This window comes from Loxodonta africana, chromosome 10 (genome assembly GCF_030014295.1).
Source record: "Loxodonta africana isolate mLoxAfr1 chromosome 10, mLoxAfr1.hap2, whole genome shotgun sequence".
Lineage (NCBI taxonomy): Eukaryota > Metazoa > Chordata > Mammalia > Proboscidea > Elephantidae > Loxodonta > Loxodonta africana.
The window spans coordinates 24,345,253-24,369,719 of record NC_087351.1 but is presented as its reverse complement, the minus strand read 5'-3'; the positions used below and the strand labels follow the sequence as shown (position 1 = coordinate 24,369,719).

Below are 24,467 nucleotides of genomic sequence, written 5' to 3'. Positions count from 1 at the left end.
AATGACAAATTGAAAAGGAATGGTGTTGCATTCATCGTCAAAAAGAACATTTCAAAATCTATTCTGAAGTACAACATTGTCAGTGATAGGAAAATATCCATATGCTTACAAGGAAGACCAGTTAAGAGGACTATTTTTCAAGTGTATGAGCCAACCACTAATGCCAAAGATGAAAAAATTGAAGATTTATACCAAATTCTGCAGCCTGAAGTTGATCAAACATGCGATCAAGAGGCATTGATAATTACTGGTGATTAGAATGAGAAACTTGGAAACAGAGAAGGATCGGTAGTTGGAAAATATGACCATGGTGACAGAAACAATGCTGGAGATCACTTGATAGAATTTTGCAAGATTAAGGAGCTGTTCATTGCAAATAGTTTTTCAACAAATAAACGGTGACTCTACATGTGGACCTCACCAGATGGAATACACAGGAATCAAATCGACTACATCTGTGGAAAGAGATGATGGAGGAGCTCAATATCACCAGTCAGAACATGGCTAGGGGCTGACTTTGGAACAGACCATCAATTTCTCATTTTCAAGGTCAGTTTGAAGCTGTAGAAAATTGAAACAAGTCCAGGAGAGCCAAAGTATGAACTTGAGTATATCCCACTTGAATTTTAGAGGCTAGCTAAAGAATAAATTTGATGCATTGAACACAAATGACCAAAGACCAGACAAGTTGTGAGATGACATCAAAGACATTATACATGAAGAAAGCAAGAGATCATTAAAAAGACAAAGAAAGAAAAGGCCAAAATGGATGTCAGGAAAGACTGAAAGTTGCTTTTGAATGTAGAGTAGCTAAAGCAAATGGAATAAATTATTAAGTAAAAGAGCAGAACAGATGATTTCAAAGGGCGGATTGTGAAGACAAAGAAGTATTATAATGAAATGTGCAAAGTCCTGGAGTTAGGAAAACAAAAGGGAAGGACACACTTGACATTTCTCAAGCTGAAAGAACTGAAGAAAAATTCAAGTCTTGTGTTGCAATATTAAAATATTCTGTGGACAAAATATTCAGACTCAGGAAGCATCAAAAGAAGATGGAAAGAATATACACTGTACCAAAAAGAATTGGTCAACATTCAACCATTTCAGAAGGTAGCATATGATCAAAACTGATGGTATTGAAGGAAGAAGCCCAAGCTGCACTGAAGGCATTGGTGAAAAGCAGGGCTCCAGGAATTGACAGAATACCGATGGAGATGTTTCAACAAATGGATGCAATGCTGGAAGCACTCACTCATCTATGCCAAGAAATTTGGAAAACAGCTACCTGGCCAACCTCCTGGAAAAGGTCCATATTTGTACCCATTCCAATGAGAGGTTATGCAACAGATTGTGGAAATTATTGAACAATATCATTAATATCACACACAAGTAAAATTATCCTGAATATAATTTAAAAATGGTTGCAGCAGTACTTCAACAGCAAACTGCCAGAATTCAAGCCAGACTCAGAAGAGGACATGGAAGAAGGGATATCGTTGCTGATGTCAGAGGAATCCTGGTTGAAAGCAGATAATACCATGAAGATATTCACCTGTGTTTTACTGACTATGCAAAGGCAATCAACTGTGTGGATCATAAAAAATTATGGATAACTTTGCAAAGAATGTGAATTCCAAAACACTTAATTGTGCTCAGGAGGAACCTGTACATAGACCAAGGTGCAGTTGTTCCAACAGAACAAGGAGATGCTATATGGCTTAAAATCAGGAAAGGTGTGTGTCAGGGCTCTATCCTTTCACCATACTTACTCAATCTATATATTGAACAAATCCCAGACACTGGGCTACATGAGGAAGAACACAACATCATCAGGAAGAGAGAAAGACTCATTAACAATATGCAATATGCAGGTGACACAACCTTGCTTGCAGAAAAAGAAGAAACTTGAAGCATTTTACTGATGAAGATCAAAGACTACAGCCTTCTGTATGGATTACAGATCAACATAAAGATAACAAAAATCCTCACAACTAGACCAATAATCATCATCACAATAAATAGAGAAAAGATTGAAGTTGTCAAGGATTTCGTTTTACTTGGATCCACAATCAATGCCCATGGAAGCAACAATCAAGAAATCAAACGACATACTGCATTGGGCAAATCTGCTGCAAAAGTCCTCTTTAAATTTTAAAAAGCAAAGATGTCACCTTGAGGACTAAGGTGCGCCTGACCCAAGCCATGGTATTTTCAACCACCCCAAATGCATGTGAAAACTGGACAATGAAAAAGGAAGACTGAAGAAGAATTCATGCCTTTGAATTATGGTGTTGTTAAAGAATATTGAGTATACAATGGACTGCCAGAAGAATGAACAAATCTGTCTTGGAAGAAAAACAGTTGGAATGCTCCTTAGAAGCAAGGATGACGAGACTTCGTCTCATGTACTTTGGGCATGTTATAAGGAGAGACCAGTCCCTGGAGAAGGATATCATGCTTGGTAGAGGGTCAGCAAAAAAGAGGAAGACCCTCAAGGAGATGGATTGACACAGTGGCTGCAACAATGGGCTCAAACGTGGCAAGGAAACTGAGGATAGCACAGGACACCGGTGGCTATGAGTCAGAACCAACTCCACAGCACCTAACAACAACAACAATAAAACTATGGAACTGGTGCCAAAAAGAAATAGTCCATCTTTATCTACCTCTTATATGGGTATTCCACTCCCCTATAAATCACACAGTATACTTTTCCCTTTCCTTGCCCCCCTTTCTCTCCTGTTGCTTCCTGTACATTTCCTTTTCACCATTTTTATTAAAAATATAATACATGGTCAATATAGAATAACTGGTATACAAATATAGATGGTAATCTTTTTTAATTTTTACAATTACCTAAAATGTAATTAACTAAAGTAATTTTCTTGAGATATTGATGTATATACTTAAGATCTAGAACAGTGTATACACATAACAAACATATAAGACATACTTCTATGTAATCAATTTTTGTCAATAACTTATAGTAGGCATGTCAACAAATCTAAATTTGCATAATCTATAATGACCACATTGTTTTTGTATGGATCTTAATTTTCCCCTTTATGCATCTCTCCAAATGTGTTGCCATAGAGTTGATTCTAACTCATAGCGATCCTATAGGACAGAGTAGAACTGTCCCATAGGGTTTCCAAGGAGCACCTGGTAGATTTGAACTGCTGACCTTTTGGTTAGCAGCTATAGCTCTTAAACACTGTGCCACCAGGGTATCTACCAGATTGTAAGATCTGAGAAAATCAATAAAAAACGCAAAAAGGAAAAAATTAGATAGAGCTTATTAGATAAATACATCTCTCTTAAATATACTTTAATTTTTTATTTTAGATTAGACATGAATGGATTTAAATACATGTTATAGACTTCTTCAACCTTTCTTCTGATATACAGTGGTAATAACAAATATGCTCTCTAAAATTTGGTTATAGCAATTTTACTCATCTTGAAACAGCAATTTTCCACCTTAAGCTACAAATATTTGAAAACTAGTTATCATGACCTTTAGCTTTACAAATTTCTTGAGGCCAGCAATTTTTACATGCTCTTAGTGAACCATGATTAAATATTTTGCTTCGGTGAACACACCATTATTTCTCAGTTTCATGTTTGAATTACAAAAAGTCACTAATGCTAGAACAGAGCTCTCAAAAGCACCAAAACTCTTAGCAACGTTCTGAAAAGCCCTCTTTCTGAGCTTTCTGATACTCTTTCCTTGGGGTATAGGGTTTCACTTGATTTAAAACAAGTCTTAATTCTCCAACATGTGACTGGTTGGGATTATAAGTATTAGAAAATATCAGAATAATAAACCTACTCTATGCATGATCAGTGCCTGAGATTTCTCAGATGTGAAGTAAAAAATGATTGGAGAGTATGCACTCTAAGAGTATATGCTCACAAATATGACTAAGAATATGAACATTCCAAGTATGGCTGACCAATAAGCATAGTAAGGAAACACACTGCTAGGGGAAAGTTCTGTGATATAAGCCCCTTTGTGCCCTAATTCCTCCTCACTACCTGATATATTTCCATGTGTATTCTTTCATTGTCTCTCTTTTCTACCTTCTGATTATCCGATTTCTACTATTCATTTATCTTTCTTTCGCCTTCCATCTCTGTGTTTTCTAACTTCACATTTCAGCTCTTGTAACTTATTCCACACAAAACCATTGATGAGCAAACAATGTTTAGTGTCTATATTTCTAAATTCTTGTTTATTTTCTACCTTCAGGATACTTTAGCTTCTCCATTGATTGACTCAATGGATGAAGGAAATGACTCTGTGGTATCTGAATTCATATTGATTGGCTTTTCAGTTTCACGGGAGATGCAGCTTTCCCTCTTTTGGTTCTTCTCTGTGTTCTATGTGGAAATTATCCTGGAAAACCTCTTCCTTGTGTTCACAGTAATTATTGACTCTCATTTATGCTTCCCCATGTGTTTCCTACTGGCCAACCTCTCTCTTCTTGATCCGGTTTTTTCCTCACTACAGTCCCCAAAACGATCTCTGAACTTCTCATTGATTATGCCATTTCTTTTCCAAAATGCATAATACAGATATTTTTTATTCCCGACATGGGTGGAATTGAGATGGTGCTGTTCATAGCCATGGCATATGACAGATACACTGCAATCTGTAAGCTTCTGTACTCTCTGACTGTTAGGGTACTCTGGAGGCTGAACACACTGAAGACACCTAATTAGTTAGTACTCAACCAGGTATCAGGCCACTCCTGGTCACCTCCCCACCATGTCACTCACTTCCTCTGAGTTGTTTTTCAGACCCTCCCGAGAGCCCTGGAAGAATCCAGATCTAACTGGCTCAGAGTAGCCTGACATGGGCAGAGAAGACCACCACGACTATGATCAACAAACAACCCTGGGCTGCCACCCATGCTTGATAATGCAAGAGAACTTATGTCAAGGAACCAAAAGACTCATGCCAAGGAACCAAAATCACCAGAAACGCATCATCGACAGTAGTCAAGCCCATTTCGAAAGCGTTTGGTCCATCGGCCACTTCTGTAGAAAATGTGAATAGGTGAAACCTCTGATCCTGCTTACAGTTTCCCTCCATCCCTAAATGAATATGTATAAATTGTACATTGCTTACGCAGATCAGAGACATCAACCTGAGGTTGATACCTCTGAGTTCCCACTTGCTAGCCTGGGAAGTAAACTCCTTCATCCTCACAAAACCAGCTTCTGAACGTTTGACTTTTGCATGCACAGCACAGACGTGTTGGTCTGGTCTCATGACCGTCATGAGCCTCAAAACGTGTGTTTCCTTTGTAGCGGCCGCCTGTATTCTGGGGATAATCCATGCTGTATCTCAGTTTGTTTTTGTCATAAATTTGTCTTTTTGTGGCCCTAATAAAGTAGATCGTTTTTATTGTGATTTTTCTCAGGTCATGAAACTTGCTTGTGTAGAAACAAGCTAGAGTTTCTAATCATTGCTAACAGAAGGCTTACATCCATGGCCACCTTCTTTTTCAATCACATATTTTCATTTTGGTTACCGTGGGAAATGTTCATCAGGGGACTTATTCAAAGCATTTCTCATGTTATCAACTCATTTCACTGTGGCGGTGATTTTGTTTTTTATGCCACATGTTTCTTTACCTTTGGCCTTTCCCTACAACATCACTGGATAACTATGTACTCATTGTAGACTTTGCTTTCACTCCTGTTTTGAATTCTGCCGTCTATGTGTTAAGAAACAAAGACTTGAGGTCAGCACCATGTCCTCCCCGGGGCACTCTAACTCCAGAGGTGGCTCCTACCCAGGTGAGGGACTCCCGGAGGGTCTGAGCTTCCCAGACAAACTCAGGATCCACTGCACAGTTACTTTGCTCCTGTAACTAGGAAGGATAGGCAAATAGATGTGGATGAGCTGCAGAGATGTCTGACAGTCAGGGATTGCCAGAGGGTACAAACCTTTTAACCTGGAGGCTTGTTGGCTTATCATTTCAATGCTGGATAGTGGCATGTCTGGCACAATGGGTTTCAATGAATTTAAAGAACCCTGGGCTGTACTGAATGGCTGAAGACAGCATTTCATCAGTTTTGACAGCTACAGAAGTGGAACAGTGGGTCTTCAAAAATTACAGAAGGCTCTGACCACTATGGGATTTAGGTTGAGTCCTCAGGCTTTGAATTCAATCGCAAAGAGGTACAGCACCAATGGAAAGATCACCTTTGATGATTGCATTGCCTGCTGCATCAAACTGAGGTCTCTCACAGACAGCTTTCGAAGATAGAGACTGGTCAGCTAGGTGTTGTGAACTTCCCATATGATGATTTCATTGATTGTGTCATGAATGTTTAAATCAAGAGGAAGCTATGTGAACATAATCGACATTCCTCCTTGGGTTCTCTGCTCCTACTCTGCCTTCAGTACTGTGTGTAAACTACATTGCCACTTACCCTTAACAGCTTGTCGTAAATGTTTATTACTTTATGTACAGCTAAAGTTTTCCATTTAGTTTTGATAAGAAATTATCTGGAATTTTAATAATATATGATCTGGACTATTACACTATTTAGAGCTCCTACAAGCCATTGTCAATTATGCCTTATTTTCTTGCTAACCTGCTTTTGTGCAAATTTAAGTATGCAAATGATTAAGATGAATTATATATTTTTCATTGTAAGACACTAAAAACTTTACTCAGATGATAGATGTTGTCTTCTCCCAGAGGGACTTGTACATGGTATTGAAAGTTTTAACATACAGAGCATTCATATGTACATGATTTCGACTCCCTTAGATATAAAAAGAGCAGGTTTTAAGGCTGACGGGTATTTTGACAGCTATGAGTCAGAATCTACTCAATGGCAACAGGTTTGTTTTTGGGTATATGAATGGACAGGGAATTTGAGTGATTATTTTCTGCCTCTTTAAAGCAGTGGTAAATACTGTCTGTTACCACTGAATGGTAAATACAGTTCCCAGGTCCCTCTGTCATGTAGACCTTTGTTAAATATACTGAAAAATTCCTGTTCAATATGAACTTTTTTGCTGTTGTTAGTTGCTGTCGGGTTGGTTCCAACTCATAGCGACCCTCTGTCCAACAGAATGAAACACTGCCCAGTCCTGTTACAGCCACTGTGTCAATCCATTTCCTTGAAGGTCTTCCTCTTTTTCACTGATCCGCTGCTTTACTAAGCATGATGTCCTCTTCTAGGGACTGGTTCCTCCTGATAACGTGTCCAAAGTATGTGAGACGAAGTCTCACCATCCTTGCTTCCAAGGAGCATTCTGGCTGTACTTTCAAGACAGATTTGTTCATTCTTTTGACAGTCCATGGTATATTCAATATTCTTCCCCAACACCATAATCCAAAGGCATCAGTTCACCTCTGGTCTTCCTTATTAATTGTCCAGGTTTTGCATCCATATGAGGCAACTGAAAACACCATGGCTTGGGTCAGGTACACCTTAGTCCTCAAAGTGACATCTTTGCTCTTCAAAACTTTAAAGAGGTCCTTTGCAGCAGATTTACCCAATGCAACGTGTCTTTTGATTTCTTGACTGCTGCTTCCATGGCTGTTGATTGGGGATCCAAGTAAAATGAAATCCTTGACAATTTCAATCTTTTCTCCATTCATCATGATGTTGCTTATTGGTCCAGTTGTAAGGATTTTTGTTTTCTTTATGTTGATGTGTAATCCATAATGAAGGCTGTGGTCTTTGATCTTTCTCAGTAAGTGCTTCCAGTCTCCTTTGCTTTCAGCAAGTAAGGTTGTGTCATCTGCATATTGCAGGTTGTTAATGAGTGTTCCTCCAATCCTGATGCCAAGTGGTTCTTCATATAATCCAGCTTCTCAGATTATTTGCTCACCATACTTATTCAAGATAATCTTACCTATGTAGGAAAGAAGATTTATAGAAAAAGACTAAGGGAATATGTGAAAATATTAACTATGTTTATTTTTGGTTAATGAGATTCTAGGTGACATTAATTTCCTTTATATATTTCAGTATTTTCCAAGTTCTCTGTAATATAACGTGTATATTTCCTTTTAAAGTCAGAAGATGTTAATTTTGAAAATACTAATACATACACTTTGTATATGCCACTCACTCACATTTATGTTAAGAAACATATACTGCAAAAGGGCTGGAAAGAGTTCACCAAAATTTTGATGTGGTTGCCAGCAGAATTCGGGATCATGAGTTCTTTTCTTCCTTCTTGCTACTCTTCTAAAATTTCCCTAATAAGCAGGTATAATTTATCCACCCACTGCCATCGAGTCGATTTCGACCCATAGAGACCCTATAGGACAGAGTAGAACTTCCCAATAGAGTTTTGAAGGAGCACCTGGTGGATTCAAACTGCCGACCTCTTGGTTAGCAGCCGTAGCACTTAACCACTATGCCACCAGGGTTTCTGTATTTTTATAATGGTTTTATAATGGATGAAATAATTTTTTTCTTTAAAAACCACGGGCTTCAACGTAACATCTGGATTCAAATCCAGGTTGTGCCTCTTGTTAAATATGTGATCTTGCTCATTTTAGGTAATCTCAGAGCCTCAGTTTCTTCATCTGTGAAAAGGAGATAATACCTCAGGGAGTAGTTGTGAATATTAAAGTGTGCTGGTATAATGAGTGCCAACAACGTCTGTTTCTTAAATTTCAAACTGGCTTGGTTTGCCTTCCTTTCCAAGAAAGTTTAACAGATAAAAATGGAATTAGTCAACTGTCTCCTGGCCCACAGAATATCTGTATTATTTTTAGGGGTGATATGAACGTTTTAAATCAAATAAATGATTGATTAGTTGTCAACCAGCAAAAAATAAAACATTTTCTAAGGAAAAAAAAAAAAAAGAGAGAGAGAGAGGGACAAAAAGATGAAAGTGGCCATGAGAAGACTGGGAAAAGAGACTGCAGGCTCAAATGGGATTTCATAATGAATGGTGCAGACGAAGGGTACAAGATACTTCAGGCTCACCAAGAACACTGAGAGTCACACGACTGTCATCATTACTATGTAAGAACCACTACTTGGGTAGACAGCACCACAAAGGTATACCTGTAGAAACTGAGAGTCAAATCAGAGGTGAATTCAATTTGCCAGTCACAGAGAACAGGTTGATTTCATTTCCTTCCACTGAGAAAAGAGATGAGAATAAAAAACTGAACTAATTTCCAGTAGTAAACCTGATACCCCCCACATGTCTGTCAGTTTGTCATACTGTGGGGGCTTGCATGTTGCTGGGAAGCTGGAGCTATGCCACCGGTATTCAGATGCCAGCAGGGCCACCCATGGAGGACAGGTTTCAGCTGAGTTTCCAGACTAAGACAGACTAGGAAGAAGGACCTGGCAGTCTACTTCTGAAAAGCATTAGCCAGTGAAAACCTTCCACATAGCAGTGGAACATTGTCTGATGTAGTGCTGGAAGATGAGCCCCCTGGGTTGGAAGGCACTCAAAAGATTACTGGGGAAGAGCTGCCTCCTCAAAGTAGGGCCGACCTTAATGACGTGGATGGAGTAAAGCTTTCAGGACCTTCATTTGCTGATGTGGCACCACTCAAAATGAGAAGAAACAGCTGCAAACATCCATTAATAATCAGAACCTGGAAAGTACGAAGTATGAATCTAGGAAAATTCAAAATTGTCAAAAATGAAATGGAATGCATAAACATCAATATCCTAGGCATTAGTGAGCTGAAATGGACTGGTACTGCCCATTTTGAATCAGACAATCATATAGTCTATTATGCTGGGAATGACAACTCGAAGAGAAATAGTGTTGCATTCATTGTCAAAAAGAACATTTCAAGATCTATCCTGAAGTATAACACTGTCAGTGATAGGAAAATATCCATACGCCTGCAAGGAAGACCAGTTAATACGACTATTATTCAAATTTACGCACCAACCACTAGGGCCAAAGATGAAGAAATAGAAGATTTTTATCAGCTGCTACAGTCTGCAATTCACTGAACATGCAATCAAGATGCATTGATAATCACTGGTGATTGGAATGCGAAAATTGGAACAAAGAAGAAGGATCAGTAGTTGGAAAACATGGCCTTGGTGATAGAAACAATGACGGAGACCGAATGATAGAATTTTGTAAGACCAACGACTTCTTCGTTGCAAATACCTTCTTTCGCCAACATAAACAGCGACTATACAAATGTACCCTGCCAGATGGAATGCACAGAAATCAAATTGACTACAACTGTGGAAAGAGATGATGGAAAAGCTCAATATCATCAGTCAGAACAAGGCCAGGGGCCGACTGTGGAACCGACCATCAATTGCTCATATGCAAGTTCAAACTGAAAATGAAGAAAATCAGAGCAAGTCCACAAGAGTCAAAATATGACCTTGAGTATAACCCACCTGAATTTAGAGACCTCAGAAGAACAGAGTTGATGCATTGAACACTAGTGACCAAAGACCAGATGAGTTGTGGAATGACATCAAGGACATCATACATAAAGAAAGCAGGAGGTCACTGAAAAGACAGACAAGAAAGAAAAGACCAAGATGGATGTCAGAGGAGACTCTGAAACTTGCTCTCAAAATTCAAGCAGCTAAAGCAAAAGGAAGAATTGATGAAGTAAAAGAACTGAAGATTTCAAAAGGCATCTCGAGAAGACAAACTAAAGTATTATAATGACATGTGCAAAGAGCTGGAGATGGAAAACCAAAAGGGAAGAACACGCTCTGCGTTTCTCAAGCTGAAAGAACTGAAGAAAAAATTCAAGCCTCGAGTTGCAAAAGTGAAGGATTCCATGGGGAAAATATTAAATGGCGCAGGAAGCATCAAAAGAAGATGGAAGGAATACACAGTCATTATACCAAAAAGAATCAGTCGATGTTCAACCATTTCAAGAGGTGGCATATGATCAGGAACCGATGGTACTGAAGGAAGAAGTCCAAGCTGCTCTGAAGGCATTGGTGAAAAACAAGGCTCCAGGAATTGATGGAATATCAATTAAGATATTTCAACAAACAGATGCAGCGCTGGAGGTGCTCACTCATCTATACCAAGAAGTATGGAAGACAGCTTCCTGGCCAACTGACTGGAAGAGATCCATATTTATGCCTATCCCCAAAAAAGACGATCCAACCGAATGTACAAATTATAGAACAATATCATTAATATCACACGCAAGCAAAATGCTGCTGAAGATCATTCAAAAATGGCTGCAGCAATATATTGACAGGGAACTGCGAGAAATTCAGGCCAGTTTCAGAAGAGGATGTGGAACTAGGGATATCATTGCTGATGTCAGATGGATCCTGCTGAAAGTAGAGAATACCAGAAGGATGTTTACCTGTGTTTTATTGACTATGCAAAGGCATTCGACTATGTGGATCATAACAAACTATGGATAACACTGAGAAGAATGGGAATTCCAGAACACCTAATTGTGCTCATGAGGAACCTTTACATAGATCAAGAAGCGGTTGTTCGGAGAGAACGAGGGGATACTGATTGGTTTAAAGTCAGGAAAGCTGTGCATCAGGGTTGTATTCTTTCACCATTCCTATTCAATCTGTATGCTGAGCAAATAATACAAGAAGCTGGACTATATGAAGAAGAATGGGGCATCAGGATTGGAGGAAGACTCATTAACAACCTGCAATATGCAGATGACACAACCTTGCTTGCTGAAAGTGAAGAGGACTTGAAGCACTTATTAATGAAGATCAAAGACCACAGCCTTCAGTATGGATTGCATCTCAACAAAAGGAAACAAAAATCCTCACAACTGGAACAATGAGCAACATCAGTGAAAAACGGAGAAAAGACTGAAGTTGTTAAGGATTTCATTTTACTTAGATCCACAATCAATAGCCATGGAAGCAGCAGTCAAGAAATCAAAACACGCATTGCATTGGGTAAATCTGCTGCAAAGGGCCTCTTTCAAGTTTTGAAGAGCAAAGATGTCACCCTGAAGACTAAGGTGCACCTGACCCAAGCTATGGCATTTTCAATCACATCATATGCATGTGAAAGCTGGGCAATGAATAAGAAAGACCGAAGAAGAGTTGACACCTTTGAATTGTGGTTTTGGTGAAGAATATTGAATATACCATGACTGCCAAAAGAATGAACAAATCTGTCTTGGAAAAAGTGCGACCAGAATGCTCCTAAGCAGCAAGGATGGCGAGACTGCGTCTTACATACTTTGGACATGCTGTCAGGAGGGATCAGTCTCTGGAGAAGGGCATCATGCTTGGCAGAGTACGGGGTCAGCGGAAAAGAGGAAGACCCTCAACGAGGTGGAATGACACAGTGGTTGCAACAATGAGCTCAAGCATAAAAATGATTGTAAGGATGGCTCAGGACCGGGCAGTGTTTCGTTCTGTTGTGCATAGGATCACTATGAGTTGGAACCAACCTGACGGCACCTAACAACAGCAACGACAACCCTAACATTCAAATGTCATTTCTGGGGGATATTTTTCTGGGACTTATGAATTTTAATTAGCCTCAGTTGGTAATAATTCACAAAGTGAGTAAATATTTCTCATAGTAAACTTATGGATCCAGTAGATAAAATGTAAGCTTAGAGGAGTGTGCTCCTCAATCAACCATATGAGACCAAAAGGGCAGCATTTACCCAAAAACAAAGTCCTGAAGACAGGAAAAATGGGCGAATGGAAATGGGGAACCCAGGGAGGAAGTGGGTAGAGTGCTGTCACATTGAGGAGATAGCAAATAATGTCACAAAACAAAATGTGTATAAACTGTTGAAAGGGAAACTATTTTGTAAACTTTTACCAAATCACAATAAAATGTTCATAATAAAATAAAATAAGAATTGAAACAATATAAAACTCATAGCGACCCTATAAGACAGAGTAAAACAATACAAAACAACAAACAAAACAATATAAGCTTAGGTTAATCATAAATCAATAAAGTATTTTTTTAATTCTATTTTAATTTCAACTTAAATTAGGAGAAAACCTCAGACTTGATTTTATCTTGAGCTTAGTTGCTTTACGATGTTATTTTCATTTTTTTTTTTTGTCTAAATTTGAGTGATCAAAGGTAGAAAATTTCTTTAACACCATCAATACTTTAGATAGAAACAGAGCAGAGCTGTTTGCACCTTTGCAGACTAATGTCCATGTTATTTTGCTCTGTGGTTCTCTGGGAACCTGCTTCTCTATAATTCTAAAAATGAGGACTTTCCAATACACAAATTATTTTTTATTCTAAAAAAAAGGCATAAGGATCATAGCTGTTTCAGAGGGGACTAATCATCCAAGGATGTATGTTTAGAGATCCTGGTTTCTTTGAATATGGTTTCCGGGTCAGGCAAAAGATCCCCCAGAATGTATACAGCTCTAGTTGATAGTCTTGGGTAAGTGTAGAGCCAAAAATGATGAGGTATATTCAATTTGAGGGTTTCTACATTTGAAAGTAAAAGCTTTATTGAAGTTACATATAACATATTCATATATCTGTTCCCACTGCTCTGTAAATAAAAGCAGCTCAATAAAAAGAAACTAATGCCTATGTTAATGTGCTCTGGTTCTCCAGGAGCCTTTCCAATAACATCTCTGGCTTCTTCTATGTAAATAAATCAATTTTATTGCTTTCTATTGCTTTGTTATTCATCTGGATGGGAATTTTTTCTCTTAGTCATTGCTAACCTTTAACCATTCCTTCCACCAAATATTCTCCTGGAGTTCTAAAACACCGCTCTCCTACTTTCATCCTATATCTTGAGCAAATCCTTCCCAGTGGCCTTTGTTGACTTTCCCTCATCTGCTCAGCCACCAATACTGGCGTACCTCAGAATTTCATTTTTGGCCTGTTCTCAATATATGTTTTGCCACTAGGTAATACCATCAATTCCCATAGCTTTAATCATCATCTAAACACGAAAAGGGACAAAAAACAAACCTGGTTCTATTCCTTGAACTTCAGATCTAACTGCTTACTTACCTGGATGCTTCATAGGCACCTTCCATTCATCAAGTCTGAAACTAAACTCATCATTTCCTCCTCAAACTGCAATTATTTCAGGGTACCCAGCCTCAGTAAATGATACCACCATTTTCAAGTTGCTCAGCCAAAAATCTGGAAGTCATAATGGGCTCCTCCCTCACTCTGATTCCCAGTATTAACTAATTCAGCAAGTCCTATTAATTCTGCCTTCTAAACACCTCTTAAACATAGTCCCTTTACTTTCTTCTTAAACATCAATATCATTGCTAAGACATTTTTGGGATAGAATATTAAGTAAATCACCTCTGTGGTCTTTCCATTTCAAATCTTGTTTGCCTTAATTCTCATTGTCTGTACTTCAGTAACAGAGATTTTTAAACACGTAAATCTGAGCGTGTAATTCTCTTATTTAAGACTCTTCACATGCTTACAACTGCCCTCAAATGAAAATACTAACTCCTTACCAGGGTTTATCCAAGACTTCGCCATCCAGTCTCAGATAACTACATGCTCTCTCCCTGCAATGCCACAGTCAATTTTTTTTTTTTTTTTCTTTCACTTGCCTGAAAACTTCAAACTCTCTAGCCTCTGGGGCTTTACACTGGCTAATCATTCTGTCTAAAACATTTGACCTTCACGCTTTGCCTAGTAACATTCTTTAGAATTCAGTTGCAGCATCATTTTAGCAGGAAAGCTTTCCCTGAACCTAGGTCTACAAGAGCTCCTTTCATTGTATATTACCATAGCACTTCCTGTCACCAATTTTGTAACATTAATTATACTGTATCTTATTTAATCTGTGTCTTCCTCATTACACTGCAAGAGCCACGTGATCGGGGCTGTATCTGTCATGTTTACTGCTATAATAAAAATAACAACATTATAGAAAGTGCTCAAATACTTGTCATTAAATAAATAAATAAATCTAACAAAGAGTAAAAAATTTGTAATAAGCAGTGTCTGGCCTTCTTTTTACATTTGATCAAAGGGCACATATTTAAAATACTCTCCCTTTTCTTTCCCCTATTAATTTTCTCTGCCTCTATCCTCCTCAATTCCCTGCAGCTAAATCCACTGATGAGCCCCATTTACAGGCTTAGGCCAATTCAAATCTTTAGCCAATCTCAGCTGGAAAAAAAAAAAACAAAAAAAAAACCGTTCCCGTCAAGTCAGACTCATAGAGCGACCCTATAGGACAGAGTAGAACTGCCCCATAGAGTTTCCAAGGAGTGCCTGGTGGATTCGAACTGCTGACCTTTTGGTTAGTAGATGTAGCTCTTAGCCACTACACCACCAGGGTTTCCAAAAAGCTGCCTCTAAATCATTGGTCTCATCCACCTATGGTGCTCCCAGGTCTGATGAACTCTACATTAAGAACTCCTGTTTCTCTCTTGGTCTAGGACCTTTCTATCCTGCCAAACAAATCCAAGATCCATGCCCCAGGGGATAGTCTTAAAATTACAGCAAGGTCTATGCCTAGCCAGGCAACTCCTAGGACTTTATTTCTGTCTAGATCTCCCTCCTTCGTCTTAATATGCTGTTCTGCCTGGTATTTCAGTCTCCCATTAAGAGTAAAGGCACATCCAGGACAGAAGTACTTGGCATGTGTCATGGATTGAATTACATCCCCCACATAAGGTGTGTATCAATTTGGCTGGACCATGCTTTCCAGCATTGTGCAGTTGTCCTCCATTTTGTGATTGTAATTTCATGTTAAAGATGATTAGAGTGGGATTGTAACACCCTTACCCAGATTACATCCCTGATCCAATGTAAAGAGGGTTTCCCTGGGGTGTGGCTTGTACCATCTTTTATCTCTCAAGAAATAAAAAGGAAACAAAAGCAAGCAGGGATTTGGAGACCTCGTACCAGCAAGAAAGCAGCACCTGGAACAGAGCGCATCCTTTAGACTACGGGTTCCTGTGCAGAGAAGCTCCTAGCCTAGGGGAAGATTGCCAAGAAAGACTTTGCTCTAGAGCCAACAGAAAGACTTCCCCAGAAGCTGATACACTGAATTTGGACTTTTATCCAACTTTACTGTGAGAAAATAAACATCTTTTTATTAAAACCATCCATTTGTGATATTTTTGTTATAGCACCACTACATGACTAAGACAGCATGGGAGAATGACCTATAGGGCTGTGCACTGTTCACTGTGTTTCAGAAGGGCCCTTTGTGGGCCAACAGAAAAAACCATCTCATTTCAGAGTAGGTGTGCTTCTCCTAAGCAAGTGAGTTGTTTTTACATTATCTTACGGACACAATGGTTCATGTAATCGACCATGCATCCCTGTCCTTTTTTTTTTAAATATTTTTGCCTGCATTATTCTCTACTTTTTATTCTTACTTATGAATTTTAGGGATGTCAAGATTTTGAAAAAAATTAATTTGAGACCAACCTAACACTCTTCATTCCACTGCTATTCTTGAGAAAATGTTTTCTATTGTTTCTTAACAGGTGGAAATTAAAGACAGCTCTACTAAACAAAGACAGAGCCTTGATACTTTCAGGCCTCCATGATAACCTGGGGATCAAATTCTCTATCTATACATCAATGATAAAGCCAAGCTTCCCACCCCCCCCAAAAAAAAAAATCCATTAGTCTTTATTGCTTATCATAGGTCCTTTTGAATGATTCTCTCTCTCAGGTAAAACGCTCCTGTTACCAAAACCAAAAACCTGTTGCCGTCGAGTAGATTCCAACTTTAGTGACTTTACAATTACAGACAACTCAAAATTACCTGCTAGATTTTTTCTTTTTTTTTTTTTTTTTGTTTGTTTTCCCAACACTTCTGAGCAAATTGATGTAAGAAAATATATGTTTTACTTGTATCAGTTGACTCAGGAAGTATAAAGGTCAAAAGCTCTTAAGTAGACTTGCATTCCCAAGACTTCAATGCTTGGGAGGACATGTAGACATTCACAGGTAAATATTCCCTATAACTGATAACAGGAGACAGGACAGTTTATTCTCATGTTATTGATTATAGGCATTGTCTTTACATATCAGGGTTCTTTATGTCTTCCAATATCATTCTTGGTACCATGATTGAAGGGACGTCTGTACGTCCGGGGCATATCTTCACTCCCTTTTCAGTCATTCTAAGAAATTCTTACCTTCAAATCAACCACTTTTTATGGGGATTATTTTATACTAACCAGCATATTACCTCAAAACATTTCCTCTTCCCCTATATTTCATTACCAGGTAATTCTTTTGATACTTCTCTCTTGGGGAAACCAGTGTGACTCAAAGACCTAGTCTCCGAGAGAAATTAACAGTAGGCTGGGTGTTGGCCATCTCAGCATCATCAGTGGGTCATTCTCCTGGGCAGCTAATTTGTTTCTTTCCCATTAGGAAGAACCTTTATATATAGCTTTGTCATTTGGATGATTATTTACAGCAACAGACTAAGCTCTCTGAATTTTTCCTTTTAAAAATGTGCATCTTGTGATTGAACAGGCAGGTAGCAGAGATGCATTTGAATTACAAGACACCTCATCATGGCTGCTTCCCTCTCTTTACCCTCTCGCCCAACTCCCTTCCAATTTCTACTCTTGTATAAAATATTCATCAGGAATTTTCTCCTTTCAGAAATATTTGTCCTTTTATTCTTCACCATCTCTCCTATTCTCAAATTTCAACCATTGAATCATGCTATATCTTATAGAATTTATTTGACAACACCTTCCTCAATATTTTTAATTCACTTCCTTAGTGTTAAGATATTTCATGTGTTTCTGACCTTTGTGCTCTCCCACTCATTTTAAACTTTATTTTCCATTGTGCAAAGCAGATATCTGGTGTCAGGTATTTTCATCCTATTTGAGGACCAGATTCTGTTTTAAACCAGAGGAAGGGAATCTCAAGCCTTGATCTCCCAGATTCTGGTGTGGTTTCCTTTATTGGGTATTACTTTCCTCCACATTTGAATGCTACAGCAATGCCTCTGCTGTAAGGCTCTGTTCAGATTCAAAAGGAATATGGTTGCACGCCAATGAACAGTACAGAGGAGCTGGTGGCTATAAATTCTGAAATGCAACTGTTCAGCAACGAGCCAGACTGTTGGAAGAAATAAGAAAGAGGGCTAGAAAGATCAATATTTAGTAAAAGAAAGGAAATCTTGTTACAGGAAGGTCAATTTTATTTTAGAAGAAATAATAAGAGGGCCCTTCCAATTAGGTTAGAGCAATCCGATCAAAGTGTAAAGAATTTTAGCTTTTCTTATGGCTCTTTCCTATTTAGCAGGTGTAGAGTGTTATTGATGAAGATAACTAGACTGGAATTTAGGAGGTCTGACTTCTGGCTCTGGCTTTGTGAGTGTATTGTTTTGAATATACTGGCTAGCCATTTAAGCCCAACCGTTTCTCTCTACCTGTAGAACTAAGTGATTAGACAAGTTCATCTCAAAGTTCTTCTCCACTTCTATAAAAAACCTACAATTTTAATAATCCTTTATTTTGTTTACAAGATGTGTCTCCCCAGGCTCTGAATAACTGACAAATTTTAAATTTCCAATAGGGAAAGATGACAAAGTCTACTGGGGAATTGGCTTCCGAAGAACTCCTGGGAGCTCTTCAGTGTTTCCTAAGAAGGCAGAGGAATAAAACAAATGGTCTGTTTATGCAAACAAATGCTCTCAGGTCGTCAGGATTTCTTCAACAATGACACACTCTAATTCAAGATATTTGTACAGAAAAGGTGGTAATTATTTTCCATCTCTACTACTTTTTATGTATAACCAGGTTATACCAGGAAGTACAAGCTTGTGAAGAAGATATTATTTTTAAGTGCAAGTTTCCTATGTATTTGTGGGGGCTACTATTTTGTTTCTGATATGAACAATTTGGTACCTATTACTCATTCATTAAATTGTTCTTGAGATTTTTCATATGTGCTAGGCACTGTTTTAGGAGCCCTGGTGGTGCAGTGGTTAAGAGCTCAGGCTGCTAACCGAAAGATCAGCAGTTTGAATTCACCAGCTGTTCCTTGGAAATTCTATGGGGTAGTTCTACTCTGTCCGACAGGGTTGCTATGAGGCAGAATCCACTGGACAGCAATGGGTTTGGTTTAGGCACTGTTTTAAGCAGGTAACACAGAACTGAATAAAGTAGAAAGGGTCCCTGCATTCATGTACTTTAATTTTACATTTACGAAAAGCTTTAAAAATTGGAACTAGAGTAAGTAAAGTAGTGCCAAGAGGTTAAAGGCATGCTTTTGATAGTTTCTTCCTGTTTTCTTTAGGTGACTCACCCCCTAGTCAGCTAAACCACACAAGTGATCTCCAACTACCCACTCCTCCCACCCACACCTCACTACCACATCTATTCACTCATATATTTGAACTCTATTTTTCTCTGTATTAATGACTACTTTCTCTACAGCTTTACTATTATCTCTATCCTTCTAGTCAAAATATACCTAAAACAGTATATGAAAATCCAAGTAAATTCACACTCTGTTGCAATAATGCATCAATGTTTGTTGACTAAACCATGACAGGTAGCCTCAGCAAAGATGCAAAAAGTTCCAATCCCTCTTTTGATCATCATTTTATCCTCCTTGGTTCTCTCTTTAGAATTCTTCCTTGTTCCTTCTCCTGTCCCTCCTTTTATTCTCCTACACCCTTCCCATTCTATCTTCATTTCTCTTCCTTTAGGTCTTTTCTCCTGCCTTTTCCTTGGACATGCCATTGGCTCTGACATTATTCCACCATGTTGACTACACTCATTGGTCCATATTTTGGATTATGATTGTGTCATTTTAGAATGATTAAAAATTGTGAATAAATTAAACTACATACTATCAATGGAATTTTTGAGTCAATAGGTTCATGTACTCTGAGATCTTCCGCTTCAAAAAAACTTAGTTATCACTTATACTCCAAGACAAACACCACTTAGCAGTACTAACCCAACAATAACAGCAATCTCCAAATCTGACAAAGTAATTCAGAGACTTTAATTGCTTAATTGCTCTATTACTGCTTTTTAAGATGAAGCATGCTGATGAGTCTTGGAGTGCTTAATTTAGATGTTTTACCTTAGTTTAATAGGATAAACATTTGATCTTAAGCAGTCAACATGATCCTTCAGCTTCAAGTTTTGTTTTGTTTCCTCCAAAGACACAGAATTGAATGATGAACTTAGGAAGTCATCAAAGTCTTTTTTGTTCAGCAGAGTAGAGGGTACTGCCATAAAACTTTCTAAGGATGATCCTGTTTACCCTGTATTGCTTACCTTCTCAGATTTAATTCCTCTTCCAAAATCCCTTAGTTCTTATGCCCCTGGGCAGGATGATTTAAATATGGGTGAGGAGTTGAGTAATAGGAGTGTGAATAAATTGAAAATAGTAAAAAATATAAAAGGGTGAAATTCACCCCAAAAAATGCTAGAAAGAATATTTAGGAGAACAACTAGGTTGAAGAAAGGAGGAAACAATGCAGAAACTGACTGAAAGACAACAAAAATAATTGCATATTAAAGAAATAGGGAAGGAATCAAGCCTGTATGTCTCCATCTAATATTCTTCCTCTATTCTCATCCTATTGCACCATATTTTTCCCCTATTTATTGGGCCATTTATTCTGATTCTCTTAGTATTTCCCGCAGCAACATCACCAACCTTGCTCACTTTGAACTGGATGAGATTATCAAAACATCTATTTCCCTTACATTTATTTCAAACTTACCAGAATTCATTCAGAGTGGCCAACCTTGGTCAAAGTGGAGTAGGGAAGACGCTTTGTCAGTTGTCTTGATGGAAGGCCTCCAAGAAGTTTCAATTTCATGATAGTTTTATACAAATTACAAGATTTAATCAGGGCTTTTTTTTTTACTTGTTTAGCTATATTCTTCCCTTGTTAATCTCACCTATGAATCCATTCCCGGCAGTTTATGAAAATGGTTTATTACATGAGGGAAGTATTAGAGTCCTTTATATCCTCAGCTGGTTTATGTTCTAATTATTATGAGTCAATTCTGATTTTCAAACCTATTTTATAAATCATTCATTCCTTCAACTCTCTATGCAATTTGATATTTTTATTTAAAAAATCTAATATAATTAAAAATAAATATAGGTTGAAAAGAACACTTTTGAAAGATTGAAAGATATTTTAAAATCTAAAAGGATATTAAACAGTTCTAAAAATCGAAAACAACCACTGCTTCTTAAAATTTCAGCACTATACAATTTGTTTACTTTTATTTATTTATAAGAAAAATCTTTCTAATACTGTTGTAAATGCTGCCATTAACATTTATTTTAATGACTGTATTAGAGTCCATCATGCACATATATGACAATATACATAAACCTAACGTTTGCCATTTAAATTCCTTCAAGGTTTTACCACTGTAAATAAAACATGATGAACATTTTTGTGCTAAAAGCTTCTGTACAAACAGAATTCCAGGAGGAGTATTACTGTTCCAAAAGTTATGGATTCAAGATTCTTGATACATGACTTCAATTCTTTTTAAGGTTTGAATAGGTTTGTATTTCCTCCAGTAACATATGAAAGTGTCCATTTTACCGAACCTTTGCCAGTTTTGACAATAATTTTAAAACTTTTTTTAACAAGAAAATAATACTTCCCATTTTGTTTCTTTGATCTCTAAGGAAGCTATATGTTTGATTTATATTTCTGAATTGTCTTTTCATATCATTTGCCATTTGTGTATTAGATCTTGGAAATTTTTATTGATGGGCTTGAACTCTTTATATTATGAACAGACCTTTTGTCTCTCTATAGCATTTCAAATTCAAGTATGATCCATGTGTTTGTTGACTTGGGGTAGATTGTTTTTAAGCACATGCAAGAAACAGACCTGAGAGGTGTCTTAACTGTTATTATGCATTTTTGTTCTCACTTCTACTTTTTACTTATTTTTCCTTCTTGACTATTTTTTAAAACATTGCCTATTTTTAATTAAAAACTTTTTATATGTTTGTATAAAATTTACCAATTTTCTAGGATTTTACTTTCCTTTTAATCTTTATTCTTTTCTTTCATGTGACTTCCTTGAGTTTATTTTGTATATACTTTTCTAACTTCTGAGTTGCTTGATTAATTTATACAGTTGAATTAAACTATTTAAGGCACACAGCTTTACATGCAGCTTTGGCCACACTACATTAACTTTTACACCCTGGGTTTCCGTTATTTTGTAAATAGTCTCCTATCAATTAAAATAAAAACTTTGCTAATGACTTTAAAATGATAAAATTTAACATTATTTTCAGTGCCTCTAAGTTGATTTCTTCCTTCTTTTCTTTCAGGTCCTTTCAGAGTCTTCCTGTCTTTCTGATTCAATGGACCGAGTAAATGGCTCTGCGGTGACTGAGTTTGTATTGCTGGGACTTGCACAATCCTTGGGAATGCAGTTTTTCCTTTTCTTCATCTTCTTTTTATTCTATGTAGGAATTATCCTGGGAAACCTCTTCATTGTGTTCACAGTGATTTTCGATCTTCATCTACACTCTCCCATGTATATTCTGCTGGCCAACCTATCACTCATTGACCTGGGCCTTTCATCTACCACAGTTCCTAGGACGATTTCTGATCTTTTCAGTGACTGTAAAGTCATTTCCTTCCACAGCTGCATGATACAAATGTTCTTTATCCACGTCACGGGAGGAGTTGAGATGGTGCTGCTCATAGCAATGGCATATGACAGATACACAGCAATCTGCAAGCCCCTTCACTATCTAATTATTATGAATCCCAAAATGTGCGTATTTTTGGTAGTGGCTGCTTGGGTCATTGGGGTGATTCATGCTGTGTCTCAGTTTGTTTTTGTCATAAACTTACCCTTCTGTGGCCCTAATAATGTAGGGAGCTTCTACTGTGATTTTCCTCAGGTTATTAAACTTGCATGCATGGATACTTACCAACTAGAATTTGTGGTCACTGCCAACAGTGGCTTCATATCAATGGCCACCTTCTTTGTCTTAGCTGCATCATATATATTTATTCTGCTCACTGTTCGAAAACATTCTTCAAATGATTTCTCCAAAGCACTCTTCACTTTGTCTGCTCACATCACTGTAGTGGTTTTGTATTTTGCTCCTTGTATGTTTCTCTATGTGTGGCCTTTCCCTACTAAGTCATTGGATAATTTTTTTGCCATTGTGGATTTTGTTGTCACCCCTGTCTTAAACCCTGCCATCTATACTTTAAGGAACAAAGACATGAAAGTGGCAATGAGAAAACTGAGTCAACAGGTTGTAAGTTCTAGGGAGATGGCATAATGGATTTTGTTGGGAAAAGCAAAAAATGAATTCCGCGGACCATAAAGATCTCTGTGATCACCAAGAACACTATTGAATGTGTAAATTTTCATTGTTGCCTTTAAAGATCTGAGAGGTCTAAAGAAAAGGAGATATTACTCTAAGAATTTTATTTTCAGATGTTCTAACAAGTTTTGTTAATCATAAAAAATAAAGTGTTACATATTTCTATCTAACCTATAAACCTAAATTATAGTTTACCAGCAGTAACTACCTTAAATTTTCAGGTGGTTGTATATATATGTATACACACACACACACACACACACACATATGATTTAGCTTTATATTTATGTTTCTGGAAACTGGTAAACATACCTTATAAAAATTTTGTAGATACAATGGATAAAATATGGGTTTATATAAACCAGTAGACATTAAAATTGAGGAAGAAACAATTCTCATCCTAAGAGTACTTTGTTAGATTAGTAGGAAGCTCAACACTGTTACAAGAATTACGTATTGTTTCGGTCTTTGATCTGTCAATGTATTTTGTACGTTTTTGTAAAGAAAGTCTCTAGTATTTGCATTATGCAAAATTTGACTACGTGCCACTTTTTGCAACAGTATGTTTCTATTCCCCTTTTACTCTTCCTCGAAACATTTCCTGAAGCATTTCTCAAGAATAGCTGATTAATTATAAAATATCACCTACCATTCTAAAATTATTGAAGGGACTTATTTCCTAGAGGAGGGTAACCCATTAATATCTCAAAAGCTTGTATAATGAGTCTGCTCCTAAGCTCCTCAGCTGAATGACATCTTTCAGATAAATCCTGGAAATCCTGGTGGCATAGAAGGACAAGTTAAAGATCACATGGATGTATTTCTATGATTAATTTAAAAACATTGATTGTGGTGACTCAGCTCAGTTTTAACTACTGCATGGAGATAAACACTGCTCAGTAAGTAATAAGAACTGATATTTTCTTATTATTGGTCAAGGTGTTTTCTTACATTATCTCCACAAATTGGCATCAATGTTTTAAACCAGTCCCTTCTTATGAAACCTAAAACACTATTATTTATTGTCTTGTTGAACTTATCTGAATTTTATTTTACAACTTTATCTTATTTGTTTTAATACATTACTTAAAAATTCACCTTTAGACTCAGCAATATAAAATACCTAAGTGGGGGTGGGGCCAAGATAGCTGACTAGGTAGAAGCTACCTCGAATCCCTCTTGCAACAAAGACGTGGAAAAACAAGTGAATCAA

The 24,467-nt window shown here is 37.4% G+C and overlaps 1 protein-coding gene and 1 pseudogene across 1 annotated transcript; both read left to right on the top strand.

The window, feature by feature from the left end:
• Window positions 1-5,762: 5,762 nt before the first annotated feature.
• LOC100675273 (sorcin-like) lies at window positions 5,763-6,470 on the top strand (annotated as a pseudogene).
• A 15,800-nt stretch (window positions 6,471-22,270) lies between these two features.
• On the top strand, window positions 22,271-23,512 carry LOC135232504 (olfactory receptor 4F17-like). Its single transcript, XM_064291881.1, has one exon. The coding sequence runs from the start codon at window positions 22,271-22,273 to the stop codon at window positions 23,207-23,209; it is 939 nt and encodes a 312-aa protein (XP_064147951.1). The 3' UTR covers window positions 23,210-23,512.
• The last annotated feature ends 955 nt before the right edge of the window (window positions 23,513-24,467 follow it).